The 23,607-nt window shown below is 39.6% G+C and overlaps 1 protein-coding gene across 2 annotated transcripts in view; it reads left to right on the top strand.

Annotated features, from left to right (window-relative positions):
- The window catches only part of SYBU (syntabulin), a 127,652-nt gene that overhangs the window by 45,335 nt on the left and 58,710 nt on the right, over nucleotides 1-23,607 (top strand). Inside the window, exon 3 of one of the 2 annotated variants that reach the window (XM_003408440.4) lies at nucleotides 327-528. In XM_003408440.4, the coding sequence (XP_003408488.1) occupies nucleotides 327-528 (202 nt within the window). Of the gene's footprint in view, nucleotides 1-323; nucleotides 529-23,607 lie in introns of both variants that reach the window. The other variant, XM_064268006.1, reaches the window with a different exon arrangement.

Here is a 23,607-nt window from a genome sequence, read left to right as displayed (position 1 = left end):
ATGGAAAAAACCAGAGTTGGAAAAGTGAGTCAGGAATTGTATGAGAGTAAGGTAGTCTTCCTGCTAGTCCTTCAAAGTGGAATTATTCTGTGTGTGTGTGTGTGTGTGAGAGAGAGAGAGACTGATATATTAGAAAGGTTAGTTCATTTCAAGAGTTTTGGAGCTCATTTCAATCCCTGAGATAAGAAGGACTACTCTGAGTCTTTGTGAAGATCCAATGTTCAGAGATAAAATTTCTGAGAAAGTGAGACCTGAAGGAGTAGGCAGCAATTTAGAGGGGAGACAGTCTTCCTTTTGTTTCCTTTTTTATGTCCAATTTTGAGAAGGAGCAGAGAGTGCAGCATCATGAGAAGGAGATTTCCCGAAGTCGAATTCCTCGTTTGATTCTTCGGCCCCACCTGCCCCAGCAACAGCACAAAGTGTCCCCAGCCTCTGAGTCTCCCTTCTCTGAGGAGGAGAGCCGAGAGTTCAACCCCAGCAGCTCTGGGCGCTCAGCGAGGACCATTAGCAGCAACAGCTTCTGCTCAGGTACAGTATCCACAGGAAGCCAGGCACAGGCATGAAGCATGTATGACGCAGGTACCTTGTGAATGGACCTGGACTGCTGTTAGGATGACTCATATGAATTTGCACCTTTTTGGTCATTTTGACCTAAAAAAAAAAAAAAAAAGGCAGTTTTATGTGGTGCAACCTAATGGACTTCTGTACCCATTTTTATATGTATTCTAATTTAGAATTTGAAATCTAACTTTCTATGACTGCTCAAAAGAAATGTGCTTCTTTGTTAAACTTAGAAAATGTATTAGACTGCATTTTCTACTAACAATTCCCCTAAACCTGTGTACTTCTGGTTATGGAATCCCCAAAGATAAACCAACTTCTGTTTAATGAAATCAAGATCAAAGAGGGATGTCACCCAAGGCCCAGGGCTGGCCTGGCCTTGTAGATTAAAGGGAAAGAGAACAGGCTTTGTAATCTGCCAGGCCTGAGCTGCAATCCTTGGTCCTTTTACCACTTCAGGCTCTGTGACCTTGGGCAAGTTGCTTAATCTCCATAAGCCTCAGTTGTTATGTCCATAAAATGAGATGATAAGGTCTACCTTTAGAGTTGCTATGAAGTTAAATGAGAGCACAGTGCCTGGCTATATAGAGGTCCCTAATAAATGATGATTCCTACTATGATGATTCCTACTATGAATGTCATTTTTGGCACCTGATCAAGGAAGTTTCCTTAAGATAGTGAGCATATTTGGTAAGGGCACACCTCTCTTCATAGCACCTAAAGGGTGTCACCGTTATCACTTCATACAACCTGTTATACTCACCGAAGCACATGACTTAGAGGGACTTGTGTTCTTTGAAGAAGTATGAGGGATTTGGATAAAATTGAAAGGAATAACTGTTTTAGGATTAGTGAAGAATGTGTCACAGTGGGTAATTTTTTAGAACTTATTTAGGGAAAATATAATTTGAAACATTTTTGAGAAGGGACATGTGAATCAAGATGTTATATTAATGCCCTAATTTAACAGGATGTAACATTGCATTACATTTAGTGCTACTAACTACAGTTTTCATGGGTTTTCTAAGTGTAGTTTTGGATTTATTACATTCACAGAATAGTTCGTTCCATGCATAAATTATATATTAGAAATACTGATGCCTTTTTTTTGTTTCCCTCTATAAAGCATCCAATTCCCTGTTTGATTCTGAAGAAAAAAAAAATGTTAAGACTTACTTCTTGCCATTTGAATTATGTAAATCTAGTTTAAAATGGAAACCCACTGACGGTTTGCTTGATACTTTGCCAGGAAGAAGAAAAAATGACAAGCGGGAGCAGTTAAGATTCCTAGAACTTAGAGTTATATTTGCAGAATGTAATGCTGCTTACTTTAACTCTCTTTTGGAGTTTAGGGCTCACTCTGGTTGAGTGTACCTGAACTCTGGGGACATTTTTTCAAACTGACACGGCTGTGTTTACCTAACTCAGTGCCACATTTATTCCTGATAATTCCTTTCACATATATTGATTCTCTGTGACTGACTTCAGGGTGAGTAGTGTTTTCACAAAAAAGGAAAATTTGATCCAAACAAAATAAGAGAAAGATGTCAAATGTATTTTAGAAAATATAAGGACAAACCAATAAAATATTAATTTTGTTCATGACTCATTCTCTGCAAGATCCATTTCCTGCATCATCCCTCCTTCCCAGGAGGCCTGTCTCCCACTAAGGCCATAATGCTCTACATGAAAATCGAAAGTAGATATTGATTTTTCTGCCATTAACTAGCTGAGAATTGAGTGGCAGAAGCTTATAATTATGGGTCTCAATAAACCTCCCTTTCAATTTGTAGCTTTGCATCCTCTCTCCAGATAGGGTTCCCTCCATCCCTGGGCCTTATTCTCTCTCACAGCTTCCTGTGTTGGTGATTTGCCACGGTTTGGGTCCTGTTCCCTTCCCTTCCTGGCTTTCCCTTCCTACAGAGCTCTGATAAACCCCAGGGAGACTTTGAGGGCTTCGCTGACTAAGATTGACAGGAGCAAGGCCTTTGCGGGCATGTTAATGATGCTTTAGGAGGTCAGTTGTAGGTGGAAAATAGATGGGCTTGGTACTGTGGGGAGCATTAATAAAGTAGAGGATGTAAAACATGTCCAGCCAGCAGGGGGAATAGCTGGTTTTAATCCAGCCACTTTAACACTAAGGCCAGAGTATGTGTTCGTTGCTTAATCACAGCAGTTCAGTCAGAGAACAAGGAACATGTTAACATTAAAAATGCTGTCCTCAGCTAGAACAAAACTAATTTAGAGGTGTCCACTGCCATCATAACTTTATAATCTGACAGTGATCATTTTATATTAACTTATCTTCATTATAAATCATCACATTCACTAATGTGAAAGGGGGCAGGCACAGGTAGAAGGATTCTTACCACCTGGTCATGAAATTCTGGAGGAAGATGTTACTCAAACACAATTCTCTGTGTGTGTGCATGTATAGGAGCCCTGTTGGCACAGTGGTTAAAGCACTCAGCTGCTAACCAAAAGGTCAGCAGTTCAAACCTACGAGCCAAGGGAGAAAGATGTGGCAGAATGCTTCAGTGAAGATTTACAGCCTTGCAGTTTGACTCTGTCCTGTAGGGCCGCTATGAGGCAGAATCAACTCAATGGCAGTGGGTTTGCTTTTGGTTTTATACACACACACGTGTGTATGTATATATATATACACATACATACATGTATAAAGTCTAAATTTGAAAATTATCTTTGCAAGTCTACAGAACTCTTTCACCAAATCTGTACCAAAGACATTAATTGTAAAGAGCAATGTACTAAGGTATTCTTTTTTAAAAGAAGGATAATGCAGTGAGTTTACATAAAGTTAAATTTATTAGATTTAAAGGATTGGCCTTTATTTTGAGAGATTGTCTTTCCTATCGTTTATTATAAAAAAAAATTATGACAGTGGATGATAGTCGTACTTCGACAATTCCATGCTGACATTTCCTTCACCCTCACCCCGTGTTTTTTCTTTAATTTTGCAAATCTGTGAAATTTAAAAGTCTGGGAACAATTTTCAAAGTGATGTGTCTATTTTTACCTATTCTTCCCTTTTCCTCCTTCCCTCAGCCCCTCCCATTTGGCAAGGGATGCTTAATGACTTGATATTCTATATGCTAATTTGCATGTTATGTCTATCTCATTTCAGAGGGAAGGAGTTGTCTGTGACCTTTTGCAATTCATTTGGGGTATGTCCCCCAAAGAGCTCTTTTAATAGCTTCTTAGAAGCAGAATTTCTTTGAAGATATGCATGTGTTCAGTGCATTTCATCAGCACGTGTGTGTCTTGGACATTCTGGTGTTAAAACAGTCTATCCCTTACAGTCGATATTCAGCCTTAGTCTCAGTGGCCTTACTTGGAGATAATTAAGTTTATATTTTATTGGAGGCCAGGTTCTATTTTGTGTGCATAGCAAGTAAAACATTGCATATTCTTAGTAAATGTTAATTAGTGCTTTATTTTAAAAATGCTTAACGAATACATAAGGAAGTACAATTAATAAGTTATTTAAGAAAAACAAAACACTTCTGTCCCCTCTTTTTTTGTTTTTTAAATCAGGCTTTTTTTTTTTTTTGGTTTGGTTTGTAATCACCAATGTTTTGGCATAAAATCACCATGTTTTCCTTGTTTCGTGTTCTTAACATTCCCAAGAGAAGTAGTAAAGCCCCTACAGTATTTAGGATTTGTGTTCTGGGTGTGGCTCATTGAACCTAGGCCTCTGTTCGTCCCTCCCCCCACCTTTTTTTTGTTGTTAGTGAACTGTGTTTGTTGTCATTCTCCAACAATATTAAAAAGCTGATGACCTGGGTGACGTGTCAGGTACATGTATCAGTCACCTGGTGTGGTTAAAACATGCTGTGCTTCTCTCTTTGCTTAGTTGAGGCAATAATTACCCCTTAGAACTGGGAGGCAGATGGATTGCTGGGTTTCAAGCTAGTTCTCCTTGGGGTGCCTTGTAAACATGGCAGGTGGAACAAATTATGCATATGGACACTGATGGCTTTATGGGAGACCAGTAATTTCTCTAAGTTATTGCCATGTTTCTAATGTGCACACACAGATAGATACATGAGCGGGTTTTGTGACTTGCCTTAGTAAGAAACATGTACCAGATCAACAAACAAAATGGTTAGAATCTGGGATTCTTTGCAGTTTAACCCTGAGTAAGGTGTTTGCAGAAAGGATTTTGGGTTTCTCAGTGGCTGGGAAGAAATTCTTTGAATGCAGTGACCTGAAAGTAATCATTGTTGCTGTTTGTGGGAAGAACAATTAAAGCAAATTATAACCTGACTAGTGCCCTGCCATAGCATGACAATGCCTTTAAAAATTTGCCAGGCCTTGCCAAACAGAAATATTTCTGGTATGCTTTTGTCCAGTTGCAGAAACTTGGCATCTGGATGGAGTAAGCCTTTGAACATAATGATTAGAATTGAGATGAACTGCTGAAAGTGAACTGAGCTGCAATACCGAATTATGCTATAATTGGATGACTGCCAACCTGCTGTGAAGAAAAAAAAAAAAAGACCCTAAAACTTCAGTATCGTTTTAATGAGCAGGGGACCTAGGCACAGTTACATAATAGTGTATTTCAACTGCTTAGCTGCCTCCAGAAATACTTACCTAATGAAATAGATTACAAACAAAGGGTATGTATGCAGTATTTCCCTAAGACGGTGGCGAAAACAATTAGAAAGACGAGTGAAATTTTTTGCCATTTAATAAAAAATCATCAGCAGTAGGGAATTTGAAGGGTAATCATGGTGGAATTGGACCGTGTCTGAAGGCAAATTATGGTACTTAACGTGAAAGTCTTTTTGGTTCTAATATATGTGTATCTTTATGACAGTGTTTCCCAATTTCAGAGTAGCATGTCTGTGTACCTTAGAAGCCTCAGGGAAACATGCCTTGGTCCTACCGTAAATCATGAGAGGGTTTGATTTTTACAGGCCTTCCTTTACTGAAGTCTGAGGCTAACCACTTGTATGTAGTCTGTGTCTCTGGGTGTTCTTTGTGAGGAGTTTGAGGGTATATACAAAGAGACATTGCAAGGTGAACAAGGATCAAACATGACAGAAAGTAGTTTCCAGCCAAGCTCTTTAAACCAGTGACCATGGGGCAAGGGAAATGTTTCTACCTCCCCTGGAAATTACAGCTTCCGACTCTGTATTTTTAAGTCCCACGTCATTAGATAGAGCAATAATATTATTTTTATCTACTTAATGGATTTAACTTGTGTTGAAATGGCAGAAAACTGAGAGGGAGGAGAAAGCATTTCCTTCCTTTTCCCACATTATCTTCCCTCTAGATTTACTATCTGTAGACACACTGCTTATTCTTTTGTATTTTCTTTCTTTGGAATTAGGGTGACTTTAGGACAGTGGGTATACAGAAAGAGGAGAAACTGAGGCCTGGGATGAACAGAGCATTACACTTTTTATAAACTTCCACAAAGATGTACTCATCCAGTAAGTATTTATTAAGTGCTTGCTAAGGATCAGGGATTGGGCCAAGGCTGCAAAGATGAGTAAAACACAGGGATTGGGAAATTCAATTATTTTACTGCCTTAACCTGGCACCAAAATAAATTAACATATCTTTGAATGTGACTCCCCCACACCTACATGACTTACAGTTGTTTTGTGTCCCTGTCCCTTTCACCCACATGCACCCCCAAACACTCCTTCCTTGTAAGTTGTGTTTGTTGCTGTATTTGACATCAGCAGTGGGTATCTCATATTTCATAAGCCTAAGGATTCAAAAAGTAACATTAAATAGACTGTGTAGTAGAAAAACATGAGCTTTGGCAGCAGCAGACCTAAGATAAAAGCTTGAAATGAGATTAGAAAGGCAGCAGGGCCATATCATAAAAGGCTTTGTAAGCCACGCTAAGAACTTGATCCATGACCTGAAGGGTCCATACAGGGACTAGACCAGTAATGTAAAGAGTGAGGCTGACTGGAGAGAAGACAGGAGAGGGGACTATAGGACTGTCCAGTGTGTGCCCTTCTAATAGTATTCAACATTTTAAAAATTCTGCTTTTTAGCCAACACGTAGGCCAAGAACACACATAAGTAGCTGAATATGGTTCTTGGGATGCCATTTTGAAATTCCTAAAGATTTTGCAGGGTTAATGAAGGGTTTTGGGCAGGGAAGAGACGTAACCAGATTTATAATTTAGAAAGATCTTTCTGATTGTGTGTTGAACAGTGGATCAGAGGAGGCAGGAAGTAGAAGTGAGGAGCCTGCCTTGTTTGAAGACCTTTGCAGCAGTCAGGTGAAAACTGATAAAATGAGAGGTGGGAGGCCTTTGGGAGGTAGACTAGATGGATCTTAGTTGTCGGTTTTAAGTGAAAGGGGAAGGAAAGAATTATGCCTACATATCCACTCAGTGGGAAAAAAAAAAAAAAAAATTTTTTTTTTTATCCCACTGAGTGAATATAAATGGAGTAGCAGGGTTGGGGGGAAGGACGCTGAGTTAATGAGTTAAAAAAAAAAAAAAAAAAACAGCTGTCATGGAGTTAATTTCCACTCATAGGAGAGTCGAACTGCCCCATAGAGTTTCCAGGGCTGTACATCTTTACAGAAGTAGGCTGCCACATCTTGCTGCCGTGGAGCAGCAGGTGGGTTAAAAGCACCAACCTCTTAGTTAGCAGCTAAGTGCTTTAACCACTGTGCCAAGAGGGCTTCTTGGAATTCAGTTGAGGTTTTGCTGGATTTGAGACTAAGACCTGGAGCTCTGAAGAGGAGTCAGAGATGGTGGCAGCTGAAGTCAAGGGAGTTGATAATTTCAGTAGAAGAGAGTGCATAGTGAAAGATTAGAGGACTAAGGAGTAAGGGAGAAAGGAAACCAAGGCACTTGAGAAGCGTCTTAAGAGAGGGAAGAGCCACGAATGAATGGAGTGTCCAATCCCAGAGGAGGAGAACGTTTTGAGAAGAAAGTGGCCAACACTTTCAGATATGACAGCAAGATTTAAGCAAGCTGTGCGCTGAAAAGTGCTCAATAATCAGACCGTTAGGTATCAATGCTCTTAGGCAGAAGCGGTTGCAGAAAATTGTAGGAGTGGCAAATAGAGTATAAACAATTATTTTAAAAAGCTTAATTGGCCTGAGGGAGAAAGCTAGTCACTTGACTACTAGTTGAAGAAGACGGGCCTGATATCTGCTTCCAAAAAGTCACATCCTTGAAAACCCTATGGAGCAGTTCTACCCTGAATACATGGGGTCCCCATGAGATGGAATCACCTTGACAGCAAATAACAGCAGCAACAACAACAGTCCTCACAACATCATATTAGCTTCCTGTGGCCGCTGTAACAAAGTCCAGGTTAGGATTCTTTCTTTATGCTTCTCTTAGGGAATTGTTTAAAATTATTTATTTACCTGACATCCCAGTAGACTATAAGTTCCATGAAGGTAGGGACAGTACATTTCCTTGCACTATGCCTGGCACATAGCAATGGCTTAGTAAGTATTTGTTGGGATTTGGTGGAAGACATAATTATAAGAACAGATGGTTGAAGCATCTTCATTTTTTTAATGAAATATATTTAGTACGAGACATTTTCTAGTAGTTGGGGAAATAAATCAACTAGGATAAAATAGTAAACAAAAAAAAAAAACTAAACCCATTGCTGTCGAGTTGATTCAGCTCAGTGGCGATCACTTGTATTATCCAGTATTCAATGTGGGTTTATTAAATGAATGAGACATTCCTGTTCTGAAGAGTTCAGTATGTATAAAGGTCCAAAAGACTAAGTTCCATAATAGAACCATGGCCCCAGTGCTCTGGGTAGCTACAAGAGAGTTCTCAGTGGGAAAACCAGAATGCCCCACTCAGGAGTTGGCACTTCAGCAAGGTTTCGAAGGCTATGTAGAAGCTTGAGAAGCAAAGAATGACATGGTAGCCAGAGAGATCAATATACGTACAAGCGTAAGCCTTGAAAGTGCAGGGCATATTTGGGGAACAGTGAGAAGTGCTGTCTTCCTAATTGTTGGTTCCCAGTCACCTAAGCCAGGAGGAAAGCCAACAGCCAGCTTTTGGTCACAAAGGTATTTAGCACAAAGCCACATACCCATGTTTCCCAGGACTCTGACTTAACTCTAGTCACCTTTCCCCCACCAAATGGTGGCTTTTACTCAGAAAACCCCAGTTTCTTCTCGATGACCCAGTAGAGACTCTGTGTACTTCAAAGTGTACAAGATGACTGGGCGTGCTTGTATTCTAAGGTGATTTACTCCTGGGCCCAGTTACTGCTCAAACCTCCCCTATTGCTTAGCTTCGCTGTCTCTTGCCCTGGACACAATCCAGCCCTCTACCAGAGCAGAGACTCCTGAGGTCATCATGCCCCAAAGCATCCACTGCCTAGTGTTACACTCTTTGGGCTCCCAAAGGAGGCCTGTTTTTTCAGGCTGCTCACTTGTTTGGGGGAACCCAAACCAAGCTTCCAAGTGCACACCAGTGCTTACCATATGAGATCATGCAGCACTAACCCCCATCCCACATCCTGTACCAACAGTTACCTGCTCAGTATGGGTTTTCTTTGAGCTCCTCTGGCTCAAAGTTTTATTCTCTGTTCTTTTGAGTAGGTGCCTGTGAAGACAGGGTCCCTGTTAGTTACTGGTCTAATACTCAGAATTACTGAGACCTGGTAGGCCCTGGTGGTGTAGTGGTTAAGAGCTAGGGCTGCTAACCAAAAGGTCAGTAGTTCAAATCTACCAGCTGCTCCTTGGAAACGGTATGGGGCAGCTCTATTCTGTTCTATAGGGTTGCTATGAGTCAGAATCGACTCGATGGCAATGAGTTTTTTATGAGTGGGTAAACCCTAAGCTACCTTCTATTTATTCTGGGGTGTTTGGGATTTTTTTTGTTTAATACTAATTATTGTATTTTTTATTTTCAGTTCCAAAGAAGTAAATATACAACCAAATGCTTTGAAGGCCAGAGTAGCAGGGACAAGGGTCTGGGGACCATGGTTTCAGGGGATGTCTGGTCAATTGGCATAACAAAATGTATTAAGAAAACATTCTGCATCCCACTTTGGTGAGTGCCCTCTGGGGTCTTAAACACTAGCAAGCGGCTATCTAAGATGCATCAATTGGTCTCAACCCACCTGGAGCAAAGGAGGATAAAGAACACGAAAGACACAAGGTAATAATGAGCCCAAGAGACAGAAAGGGCCACGTAAACCAGAGAACAAGATGGTGCCCAGCTACCACCGATGACTGCTCTGTGACAGGGAACACAATAGAGGATCCCTGATGGAGCAGAACAGTGGGATGCAGACCTCAAAATCTCGTAAGAAGACCAGACTTAATGGTCTGACTGAGACTGGAGGGACCCCAGAGGTCACGGTTCCCGGACCCTTTGTTAGCCCAAGACTGGAACCATTCCCAAAGCCAACTCTTCAGACAGGTATTGGACTGGACTATAAGACAGAAAATGATACTGTTGAGGAATGAGCTTCTAGGCTCAAGTAGACACATGAGACTGTGTGGGTAGCTCCTGTCTGGAGGCGAGATGAGAAGGCTGAGGGGGACAGGAGCTGGTTGAGTGGAATACAGGGTGGAGAAGAGGATTGTGCTGTCTCATTAGGCGGAGAGCAGCTAGGAGTACATAGCAAGGTATATATAAGTTTTTGTATGAGAGACTGACTTGATTTTTAAACTTCCACTTAAATCACAATAAATAAGAAATAAATATTTTAAAAAATTAAATACAAGCTCATTATAAGGTGTGCAAACATGTATGTTAGAGTGGATGTTATCACATTTATAGGATTTGCTTTGTTTTGCTTTTTACCAAAGTGAGGTCATGTTATATTGACCTGTGATCCTGCCCATTCATTGGTTAGATAAGTCTCTGTGGAAAGTCTGTTGTGTGCAAGGTACTGTTCTAGGAGCAGGGACGGGGCAGTGAACTGTACTGACCCAGTGCCTGCCCTCAAGGAGTGTGTATTCCAGGTATTCCCTGTGAGCACAGAGAGGTCCCCTTTGTTCATTGTAGTGGAGGGCCATCACTTCTTTAGCCACTGTCCTGTGGATGGACATTTTGTCTATAAGGCTAGCTTCCAAAATGCACAACTTTATTTTATGAATGTCATTAGACTAATTTATGAGCACATTTCTTCTTTTTCTTTCCTTTCTTTGTTCCTTTTTTTTAAAAGGAAGTAAATACCGCGATTGTTGTTAGTGGCTGTCAAGTCAGCCCCCAACTCATGATGATGCTGTGGACATAGAACGAAATGCCGCCCAGCCCTGTGCCATCCCCATGATCAGTTGCAGATCAGACTGTTGTAATCCATAGGGCTTTCACTGACTGTTTTTCAGAAGCAGATCACTAGGCCTTTCTTCCTAGTCCATCTTAGTCTGGAAGCTTCGCTGAAACCTTCAGCATCATGTTGTTGTTGTGTGCCATCGAGTTGGTTTCATCTCAAAGCGACCCCATAGGACAGAGTAGAACTGCCACATAAAGTTTCCTAGGCTATAATCTTTATGGGAGCAGATCGCCAGCTCTTTTTTCCCATGGAGCCACTGGTGGTTTCCAACCGCCAACCTTTCTGTTAGCAGCCAAGAGCTTAACCATTGTGCCACCATGGCTTTTCGTTCAGCGTCATAGCAACACTCAATATATTGTCTAAAACTACTATTTTTTTTAATAGAAAAATACCTAAATGTAACAATTGCATAAACTATATTGTGAGCATTGATTTTTTTCCCCTTAATTTTCTTCCATTTTTATCTGTTGCTCCATTTTGACTGTCACTATCTTCAGATTCTCAATGTGAGAAAAAATAGAAGGGAGACAAAAAATATTTACATTGCTACAAGACAGCTTACTGTAGTCTCTGTGTCTTTAGAGTGGTATGAAACCTCCTTGTCTTAAGGCTTTTAAGAGGTTTAGAGATAGCTTCTTGGTCTCTCTCTTTTTTCTTTCCTTTCCCTCCTTCCATCTCCTCCCTTCTTCCACTTCTACTTCTTCTTCACCTTCTCCCCCATCTTATCCTGACAAAGAACTTTATTAAAAAAAAAAAAAAAGGAGGGGGAGGGGCAGTTCAAAAGACATGGTCTAGAAATTCCAAATAAACCCATGTTACTCGGGAGAGGGAAGGTCAGAAAGATTTGTAACAAGCCTGATTTGGAAAGAAAGGGCAAGGGAAATAAAAGCCTGTCTGACAAAAGAACCTACCTCCCCATTTACCACACCTTACTTGGCTTCTGGCAATGATGGGGCCGCCCCAGCTTCCTAATTCCAGCTCATCTCCTTCCTCACCAAAACTCTTCAATAGATTTGTTACTCATACTACATTAAATATTTGGGCCAAGATAGTTTCCTCTCCAAATCCCTTTCCTTTTGGCTGTGAACACAAATCATGCAACTTGAAGACTGGTAGAAAACCAAACAGCAGGCTCTTGTTTCCAAAAGACCACTGAGCCTTGTGAAAAACAGCGACTCACCTCACTTCACACTTCACTTCCTCCTCAACTGCGGAGGGCTTTACCAGAATGACTTTTATGGGAGCATTTGAGGCTCCAAAATAGCTCAGAAATCCTAGGAATGTTTACATGTGAAACGATTATTTTGTCTCCAAGAAACAAGGGAGACATTGACTAAATAATCACTCTCTGCCTCATTTGTGTAGATGGAGGCTGCCTTTTTGTGAGGTGCTCCGGGTGAATTCCTTTTCCCAGAGCATTCACTTTAGCATACACGTAGATTGCAGTAGACACATCTTAAAAAAAATATTTTTTTAAAAGCTTTCTCTTGACCTCTCTCATCCCCTCGCACCTGCCACCTCATATATCTTCTCCCCTTCAGAGCAAAACTTTACAAAATTCCTCTGAAGTGCAAATGACCGAGTTGCCAAAGCTCACATTCCCCTGTCTGCCTTCTTTCTTGACCTCTAGGCAACACTCTGCACCATTGAACAAGCCCCAGTCTTCTGTTACTCCCACCTCTCTTAGCATTCCCCCTGCCTCTCAGCTCGCTTCTCAGTCACCTTCCTTGGCCTGTTCTCAGAATGTCACAGTGTCTCAGGTCTCAGTTCTCAGCTCTTTATTTCCTGCCTTCCTCACATCTAGGCCTATGTCTTTAAATCCCTTACTTACGGGGTGACGATGCCTCCCTACCCCCATCTCTCCCCTGAGCTTCAGGCTGGCGTATACAACTGCCTACTTGATATCTCCAATGGCATCCTCAATTGGTGCCTCAGATTCAACGTATCAGAACCAGAATTTTTGCATTCAGTCCCTACACACTTATAAACACATTTTTTCCCATCTCAGAAATGACCACCATATACCCAGTTGTTTATGCAAAACCCTAAGAGTCAGCCTTGATTCCTAGTAATTTTCATTACCATAACCAAATCCTTTCAATTATTTTTCCAAAATATATCTCGAATCCATTTATTTCCACTATTACCACCCTAGTCAAACCACTTTCATCGTTCACATCTACAGTGAGTGATAGCGGCCTCCAAATGGGTTTACTTATTGTACTCTTCCATTCCTAGAGGACCCACATAGCATAGTGATTAAGAGGAAGCTCTCTCTGGAGGTAGCCTACATGGATTCATACCATGGCTCCACTACTTACTAACTACGACCTTGGGCAAATGGCTTAAATGCTAGTGCTAATTTTGTGTGCCCTCAGCAAATCAGGATGATAATGGTGCCTACCTAAAGAATTACTAGATTAAGTTAATTAGGCCACATAAAGTGTTTAAACAGTGCCTGGTAGCTAGTAGGCACTCAATAAATATTAGTTACATTTACTGTTATTAATACAGTCTATTCTCCACAAGCCAAACTGTGTCATCTCCTGCTTAATGCACGCTGTAGCTCATATTGAACTTAAGATATACAATGATTCCAGCCCTGTAAACCTGTACATGCTTAGGCTTCTGCCCCCCTTCAGCCTCATCGTCTATCATTCTCCATCCCTCAGCCTCCTTACTCTCTCCTGGTTTCCTCAGTGCAGCAAGCTCCTTACTATTTCAGAGTTTTTTGCCCTTGTTCCCTTCACCTGGAATTTCTTTCCCTGCCTTACCCCATGATTGGTTCTGTCTCATTTTTTCTGGTCTCAGCTCAAATTACTTCTTCAGGAGCCTTCCATGACAAGCTTCCCATCTCCCACCTAGTTAGTCTGTATCGTCTAGTTTATTTCCTTAGCAATGCATCATAACCCCAAATATTTATGTATATATATATATATAATTTTTTTTTTTTTAACTTGATTAACTGTCTCTTCCAAGCACTGGAATGTGAACTCCTTGAGGACAACAGTCTTATCAGTCTTGAGCATCATTACAGCCGTAATCTCTAGAACATTCCCTGGCACAGAGTAGACAATCAGTAATTATTTACAGAAAGAATAAATGAATGGACGAATAATGAGGTTTTCACACTTTAACATTGGCCACTAACTAGTGTTACCTCACATGATACTGAAGCAAAGTTGTTTTAGAGTCGTGTAGACTTGTGAATTATCACTCCAGAAAGATGTTAAAGTTGGGTAAAAGAATCAAAGTTCAAATTTTTGCTATTCAGAACCTAGAATGCAAAAGCATCAGAATGGCATGTGTTTTATATGGCTACATATGTTGCAGTGAGAACACTGGAAAACTGGAAACAGCTAAAAAGAGTTTCTAGCATCAAATTTTTGTGGTCTACTTATTATGGGATGGCTCCTTCCTAACAGCTTCCTTTGTCTGTTTTTAATTTGGATATCCCCAGAATTGCTGCTGTTTCCTCTTGGAACAAACATTACCAAAACCAAACCAAACCCATTGCTATCGAGTGGATCCCGACTCATAGCAACCCTATAGTACAGAGCAGAACTGCCCCATACGGTTTCCAAGGAGTGGCTGGTGGATTCGAACTGCTGATCTTTTGGTTAGCATCTGATATCAAAACCACATAGGTAGAGAAATTTGGAAAACAACTAACTTGTGGTAGTGAGAAAAACAGGGACTTTAGAGTCAGAGGAAACCCTAGTGGTATAGTGGTTAAGAGCTACAGCTGCTAGCCAAAAGGTTGGCAGTTCGAATCCACCAGGTGCTCCTTGGAAGCCCTATGGGACAGTTCTACTCCGTCCTCTGGGGTCACTGTGAGTCAGAATCAACTTAACAGCAGAGGGTTTGGTTTGGTTTTTGGTTTAGAGTCAGATAAGCCAGAGTGTGAGTCTTGCATTAATTACTTAGTAGCTGAATGACTTGGAGTTCTTAACCTCTCTGAGCCTCAGTTTTCCCATCTATAAAATACTAAGATTACATGATAAGAATTAGTGCACTTGCCATAAGGTAGGTACTTAATAAATGTTAGTCTCCTTAGCTCATCTACATCATCTTAGTGCATTTCAATGGTTTGTGGTAGGAATTTCACAGGGTTCAGATTATCCATGAGTTTAGACTGTCTCTGTCAACTATCTTCAAAAATGCCAGTAATAGTAATATCTACAACAGTGTCTGGAACATAATAGACACTCAACAAGTATTTTTGAATGAATGACTAAGAAGTAGTAAATACTTATGAATATTCATAAGAATCAGCTAAATTTTCATATAGTTTAAAGTAGGGTTTTCTTAACATAGCAGTGACTTTTTCCCTAAATTATGTAACTGAATTTTAAACAGCATTAGACCATAACTGAATGTTTGAAGACATTATGGCACAAAACCATGTTTTTTTTCTTCCTCGTGTTATTTTTAAATGTGTCTTCTGGAATTGTTTAGTTCAATGCTTTGGAAAACCAGTGAGCTCTGGGATCTGAATTCAGAAATGAACTGCAAGTTCTGGAGATGGTTCTTGAACTTTGAAAAAACATTTATAATTTTTTAAGACCCTGGTGTGTTATTCTTATATAATTGGTTCAAGGAGGCTTAAATAGAAACTTGGTCATCATAATTGCCAACTATATTTGATGAGAACATTCTAGTTGTTAGGCACTTTTGTTAAGTGTCAGGATATTGGATAATACACATATACACACACACATACATTTTGGGCAACCCTAATATTTTAAAATGTAGGATTTTAAAAATGTATATATATTCACTTTAACAAAATATTCATTGCCTTCAAAATTTCATTAGAAAACACTGCAAAGTAATGTGGAAAGGATAGATTGACTATGAGTTAAAAAATAATAATTATGTAGTTAGCACCTAAACTGACACTGCATTTTAAAATGAATTCCAGATGGATTTAATTTAAATGAAAAGTGAAACTATACAAATCTTGGAGAAAATACAGGTAAATGTGTAGCTGATCTTGGGATAAAGAGGTACATTCTAAGAATAAAAGCATTGGAAGAAATCACAAAAAAATTTTGAGAGGCCAAAATCAGAGAACTGTCCCTACAACTTGAACAAATAGAAAGTGAGCAACAAAAGAATCCATCAGACACCAGAAGAAAACAAATAATAAAAATTAGAGCTGAACTAAATGAATTAGAGAACAGAAAAACAATTGAAAGAATTAACAAAGCCAAAAGCTGGTTCTTTGAAAAAATTAACAAAATTGATAAACCATTGGCTAGACTGACTAAAGAAATACAGGAAAGGAAACAAATAACCCAAATAAGAAACGAGAAGGACCACATCACAACAGAACCAACTGAAATTAAAAGAATCATATCAGATTATTACGAAAAATTGTACTCTAACAAATTTGCAAACCTGGAAGAAATGGATGAATTCCTGGAAAAACACTACCTACCTAAACTAACACATTCAGAAGTAGAACAACTAAATAGACCCATAACAAAAAAAGAGATTGAAACGGTAATCAAAAAACTCCCAACAAAAAAAAGCCCTGGCCCGGACGGCTTCACTGCAGAGTTCTACCAAACTTTCAGAGAAGAGTTAACACCACTACTACTGAAGCTATTTCAAAGCATAGAAAATGACGGAACACTACCCAACTCATTCTATGAAGCCACCATCTCCCTGATACCAAAACCAGGTAAAGACATTACAAAAAAAGAAAATTACAGACCTACATCCCTCATGAACATAGATGCAAAAATCCTCAACAAAATTCTAGCCAATAGAATTCAACAACATATCAAAAACATAATTCACCACGATCAAGTGGGATTTATACCAGGCATGCAAGGCTGGTTTAATATCAGAAAAACCATTAATGTAATCCATCACATAAATAAAACAAAAGACAAAAACCACATGATCTTATCAATTGATGCAGAAAAGGCATTTGACAAAGTCCAACACCCATTTATGATAAAAACTCTCACCAAAATAGGAATTGAAGGAAAATTCCTCAACATAATAAAGGGCATCTATGCAAAGCCAACAGCCAATATCACTCTAAATGGGGAGAACCTGAAAGCATTTACCTTGAGAATGGGAACCAGACAAGGATGCCCTTTATCACCGCTCTTACTCAACATCGTGCTAGAAGTCCTAGCCAGGGCAATTAGGCTAGACAAACAAATAAAGCGTATCCGGATTGGCAAGGAGGAAGTAAAATTATCTCTGTTTGCAGATGACATGATCTTATACACAGAAAACCCTAAGGAATCCTCCAGAAAACTACCGAAACTAATAGAAGAGTTTGGCAGAGTTTCAGGTTATAAAATAAACGTATAAAAATCACTTGGATTCCTCTACATCAACAAAAAGAACACCGAAGAGGAAATAACCAAATCAATACCATTCACAGTAGCCCCCAAAAAGATAAAATACTTAGGAATAAATCTTACCAAGGAAGTAAAAGACCTATACAAAGAAACCTACAAAGCTCTACTACAAGAAATTCAAAAGGACATACTTAAGTGGAAAAACATACCTTGCTCATGGATAGAAAGACTTAACATAGTAAAAATGTCTATTCTACCAAAAGCCATCTATACATATAACGCACTTCCAATCCAAATTCCAATGTCATTTTTTAAGGTGATAGAGAAACAAATCACCAATTTCATATGGAAGGGAAAGAAGCCTCGGATAAGCAAAGCATTACTGAAAAAGAAGAAGAAAGTGGGAGGCCTCACTCTACCTGATTTCAGAAGCTATTATACAGCCACAATAGTCAAAACAGCCTGGTACTGGTACAACAACAGGCACATAGACCAATGGAACAGAATTGAGAACCCAGATATAAATCCATCCACGTATGAGCAGCTGATATTTGACAAAGGACCAGTGTCAGTTAATTGGGGAAAAGATAGTCTTTTTAACAAATGGTGTTGGCATAACTGGATATCCATTTGCAAAAAAATGAAACAGGACCCATACCTCACACCATGCACAAAAACTAACTCCAAGTGGATCAAAGACCTAAACATAAAGACTAAAACGATAAAGATCATGGAAGAAAAAATAGGGACAACCCTAGGAGCCCTAATACAAGGCATAAACAGAATACAAAACATTACCAAAAATGACAAAGAGAAACCCGATAACTGGGAGCTCCTAAAAATCAAACACCTATGCTCATCTAAAAAAAAAAAAAAAATTTTTTTTTTTTTTAAAAAGACTTCACCAAAAGAGTAAAAAGACCACCTACAGACTGGGAAAGAATTTTCAGCTATGACATCTCTGACCAGCGCCTGATCTCTAAAATCTGCATGATTCTGTCAAAACTCAACCACAAAAAGACAAACAACCCAATCAAGAAGTGGGCAAAGGATATGAACACACACTTCACTAAAGAAGATATTCAGGCAGCTAACAGATACATGAGAAAGTGCTCTCAATCATTAGCCATTAGAGAAATGCAAATTAAAACTATGATGAGATTCCATCTCACTCCAACAAGGCTGGCATTAATCCAAAAAACACAAAATAATAAATGTTGGAGAGGCTGCAGAGAGATTGGAACTCTTATACACTGCTGGTGGGAATGTAAAATGGTACAACCACTTTGGAAATCTATCTGGCGTTATCTTAAACAGTTAGAAATAGAACTACCGTACAACCCAGAAATCCCACTCCTCGGAATATACCCTAGAGAAACAAGAGCCTTCACACAAACAGATATATGCACACCCATGTTTATTGCAGCTCTGTTTACAATAGCAAAAAGCTGGAAGCAACCAAGGTGTCCATCAACGGATGAATGGGTAAATAAATTGTGGTATATTCACACAATGGAATACTACGCATCAATAAAGAACAGTGACGAATCTCTGAAACATTTCATAACATGGAGGAACCTGGAAGGCATTATGCTGAGCGAAATTATTCAGAGGCAAAAGGACAAATATTGTATAAGACCACTATTATAAAATCTTGAGAAATAGTAAAAACTGAGAAGAACACATACTTTTGTGGTTACGAGGGAGGGAGGGAGGGAGGGAGGGAGAGGGTTTTTTATTGATTAATTAGTAGATAAGAACTGCTTTAGGTGAAGGGAAGGACAACACTCAATACATGGAAGGTCAGCTCGACTGGACTGGACTGGATCAAGAGCAAAGAAGTTTCCGAGATAAAATGAATGCTTCAAAGGTCAGCGGAGCAAGGGCGGGGGTTTGGGGACCATGGTTTAAGGGGACTTCTAAGTCAATTGGCAAAATAATTCTATTATGAAAACATTCTGCATCCCACTTTGAAATGTGGTGTCTGGGGTCTTAAATGCTAACAAGCGGCCATCTAAGATGCATGAATTGGTCTCAACCCACCTGGAGCAAAGGAGAATGAAGAACACCAAGGTCACACGACAACTAAGAGCCCAAGAGACAGAAAGGGCCACATGAACCAGAGACCTACATCATCCTGAGACCAGAAGAACTAGTTGGTGCCTGGCCACAATCGATGACTGCCCTGACAGGGAACACAACAGAGAACCCCTGAGGGAGCAGGAGATCAGTGGGATGCAGACCCCAAACTCTCATAAAAAGACCATACTTAATGGTCTGACTGAGACCAGAGGAATCCCGGCGGCCATGGTCCCCAAACCTTCTGTTGGCACAGGACGGGAACCATCCCTGAAGACAATTCATCAGACATGAAAGGGACTGGACAGTGGGTGGGAGAGAGATGCTGATGAAGAGTGAGCTAATAATATCAGGTGGACACTTGAGACTGTGTTGGCATCTCCTGTCTGGAGGGGGGATGGGAGGATAGAGAGAGTGGGAAGCTGGCAAAATTGTCACGAAAGGAGAGACTGGAAGGGCTGACTCATTAGGGGGAGAGCAAGTGGGAGTACGGAGTAAGATGTATGTAAACTTAAATGTGACAGACTGCCTTGAATTGTAAATGTTCACTTGAAGCTCAATAAAAGTTAATTAAAAAAATTTTTTTTGAGAGGTTCGAGAACTAGAAATAAAGTATTAAATGTAAAAAAATTAAAAGCAAACAACAAACTAGGTGAAATATGACAGAGTTAACACCTTTCACATATAAAGATTTCTTAAAAATCAGTAAGAAAGCCCTAAAACTTTGATGGAAAAATTGTCAAAGAATATAGACAATTCATAGAATAACTAAAAAAGCCAATGAATATATGAAAGACTTTTGCCCTCACTAATAAAGAACTGCAAAATGAAATATAAAAAATAAATGTGCATTATTAATTTTGCAAAAATGCAAAAAAAAAGTATTCAATACTGCTGGGAATTTAATAAAAATGTAAATTGTCCCAAACTTCTTGGAGGCCTAGTCATTTCACTTCTAGAGGTACATCTGTGAGATAATCAAATATTTGACCAAAGATTGATGTGTAAAAACTGTTATTAAAACAATTTTAATAATAGTATAAAATTGGAAACCCAAAATATTCTATAAGAATTTTTTTTTTTTTAATGCTGTGCTCATTTCTATTTTAAACAGGTACCATTTAAAATAACGTTTATGAGAAATTAAATGGGATATTTTGGAACTTTTTAAACATTCTCAAGAGGAAAAGAATAGTGTAATGAACCCCCATATGCTTATTATCCACATTATCTAGTTAAATAATAGCAAGATTTGATGTATTTGCTTCATCTGTCCCTTCATTTTTTTTTTTTTTTCCCTCTGCTGAAGCATTTTAGAGCAGACCTTCGGACACCATGTCATTTCTTGTCCACCTATGTACTTCAGCATGGATTTCTAAAAATGGTGGAAATTTTCTTACATAATCACAGTGCCATTTTTATTACTAACACAATTAGCATGGTTCCTTGGTGTGATAGATAATATTAAAATAGCCCCAGTTGCCTCAAAACTGTGTGTTTGCTTCCTCATGGTGTCATTTAACCCAGGGGTCAACAAACTTTTTCTGTAAAGGACCAGATAGTAAATATTTTCAGCTTTGTGGGCCAGTCAGCCTCTGTAGCAATTATTCAATTCTGCCATTATAACTTGAAGGCAGCCATAGACAATATGTAAAAGATTGGGCATGGCTGTGGTCCAGTAATATATTATTTACAAAAACACCAGCAGGCAAATTAGGCCTGCAGGCCATAGTTTGCCAGCCCTTAATTTAACCCAAGGAAACCCTAGGTGGCTCAAACAGTTAAGCACTCAACTACTAGCTGAAAGGTTGGTGGCTCTAACCCACCTTGGAAGACATGCCTGGCAATCTGCCTCTGAAAGATCACAGCCTTGAAAACTCTATGGAGCAGTTCTACTCTGCGCACATGGAGTCACCATGAGCTGGAGTCAACTTAAGGGCAACTAACAACAACAATCTAGTCTACACACGGCGTAAAATGTAAAATGGTCTTTTTTTTTTTTTTTAATAAATTTATACTGTTCATGAATAATAGAGACAAAAACATAAAACTCTGCTGTGTAAGAGCTGGTGTGTATGTGTCTTTTAAAAGAAACTCCTCCCTCTCCAAGAGACAAGCGGTCATTCACACCCTCTTTCTGAAGCCTTGGAGCAAAGCTTCCCTTACGGCAAAATCACTGAAATGTTCTTACTTTTCTCAGGCATTTCTCTGGAAATTTGAAACATCCCACACTTTGTTGCTAAATCATTCAGGATTTCTGTCATTTCCTGCCCATAAACACAGTCCTTCCAGTTGTCATATTAGAAATATTTTTCATTCATAATTATTTTACACTAACATAACTTATAAGAGCTAGAATTCTAAATAGTGTGTTTATAAATCTGTGGATTCTGCAGGGTAGATTTAGCAGTCCAGGTAGTAGCAGGAAACAGTAGACATAGGTTTAATTGAAGCAGTTTAATAAAGAGATTTATAAAAGTATATAAAAAAAAAAGTATAGGCAGGTTAAAGGGAACCAATGAGGAGGGAACCTTGCCATCCCCAGCAGTATGCTAATAATTTAGGGAATTGATATGTATAAAGCACTCTTGTCTCTAGTATATAGTAAGTACTCAATAAATATTAACTATTATTACTGTTAAGAATTCTCAGTGATACTACTATTGCTGCTAATATAGCAAGATAGGAAACACTGACATTTTTTGAGGACTAATTTTTGACAGGAGCCCTGGTGTCACAGTGGTTAAGAGTTTGGCTGCTAACCAAAAGATCAGCAGTTCAAATCCACCAGCCGCTCCTTGGAAACCCATGGGGCCATTCTGCTCTAGCCTATGAGTCAGAATCAACTCTACAGCAATGGGCCTAATGGGTTAATACTTGACAGTAAGACCAAGGGAGAACTATCATCCTCAGATCTTTCTCAGCTGGGCTGCTGTGTCATTCTTGGTTCCTCCCGTTCCACCATTAGTCGTTTCTTTTCCTGCTTTTAAGTTAGTCAGCATCCGTTTGTGTTGCTTAGAACCTAGAATCCTGACTGTAGCGGTCACTAGAGCAGCTGACTTGTGATTGTGGACAGTCTGTGGAAACATCATGCTTGGCCCATGAGCAATCAGAGGACATCAGCTTGGCTTCGCCATTCTTAGAATCTCGGAGTAAATGTGAAGTAAGGGTATTTGACATAGAATTTTGGAAAGGAGTATTACCTTCAACAGTGGTCATGAACTTGTTTTTTTTTTTAAAGAAGAAGAATAAGAAGCTCTAAACAAAACTTGTTGAACAGACAGCCACTTCTTCAGTGTTACATGGTGCCACAGGTGACCTGACTCCCTGGCATGTGAAGCTGTTGCCTTTGCTGAGTCCTTACTTTGCAGAATGTAAAGTGTGCTCTCTGTAGTAGGAAAATTACTAATGGCTCTGCTCTTTCCAAAGCTAGATCGCTTTGTTAGGTGAGTCCCATTAGACAAAACAAGGAAATGTCCCGAGCTCTAGTAACTCACAGATATCCTTGGGTATGTATCTACTTTGACAGGTTTGCACAGTTTACAGGGACTATGCATTGTAAATCATATTTATCCAACTCCATTTGGTGTATTTATAAGCTTTCTTGGGACAGGGACTGGGTACAGTGCCTGTGGGCTGATTCAGTACCTGACATATAGTAGGACTTAGTATATGTTTCAGAAACCTTGGTGGCGAAGTGGTTAAGAGCTACGGCTGCAAACCAGAGGTCGGCAGTTTGAATCCACCAGGCTCTGCTTGGACACTCAATGCGGCAGCTCTACTCTGTCCTGTAGGGTCGCTATGAGTCGGTATCGACTCAACAGCAGTTGTTTTTTTTTTTGGTTTTTAGTATATATCTGTTTAATCAATGAAAGATCCTGTCTTAACATTTCTATGGCTTCCCTCTCAATGTAAGCACAATACTAGACAGTTAAGAGATGTTTCCGTGAGCACTAGTTGATGTGCTGATTCAAATGCAGTAAAAAGCTCTGTAAGTATTTAGGTACTCATCTTCTCATGCCCCGCCCCTAGAGATTTGTTGTTTGTTGTTAGGTGACATTGAGTCAGTTCCGACTGATAGCGACCCTATGTACCACAGAACAAAACACTGCCTGGTCTTGTGCAATGCTCACAATCATTGTTATGCTTGAGCCCATTGTTGCAGCCACCGTGTCAGTCCATCTCATTGAAGGTCTTCCTCTTTTCCGCTGACCCTGTACTTTACCAAGCATGATGTCCTTCTCCAGGAATTGATCCCTCCTGACTTGTCTAAAGTTTGTAAGATGCAGTTTTGCCATCCTTGCTTCTAAGGAGCGTTCTGGTTGCACTTCTTCCAAGACAAATTTGTTCGTTCTTTTGGCAGTCCATG

This window comes from Loxodonta africana, chromosome 14 (genome assembly GCF_030014295.1).
Source record: "Loxodonta africana isolate mLoxAfr1 chromosome 14, mLoxAfr1.hap2, whole genome shotgun sequence".
Taxonomy (NCBI): domain Eukaryota; kingdom Metazoa; phylum Chordata; class Mammalia; order Proboscidea; family Elephantidae; genus Loxodonta; species Loxodonta africana.
Note: the sequence above shows the minus strand (reverse complement) of the source record. Positions and strands in the feature narration are given on the sequence as shown.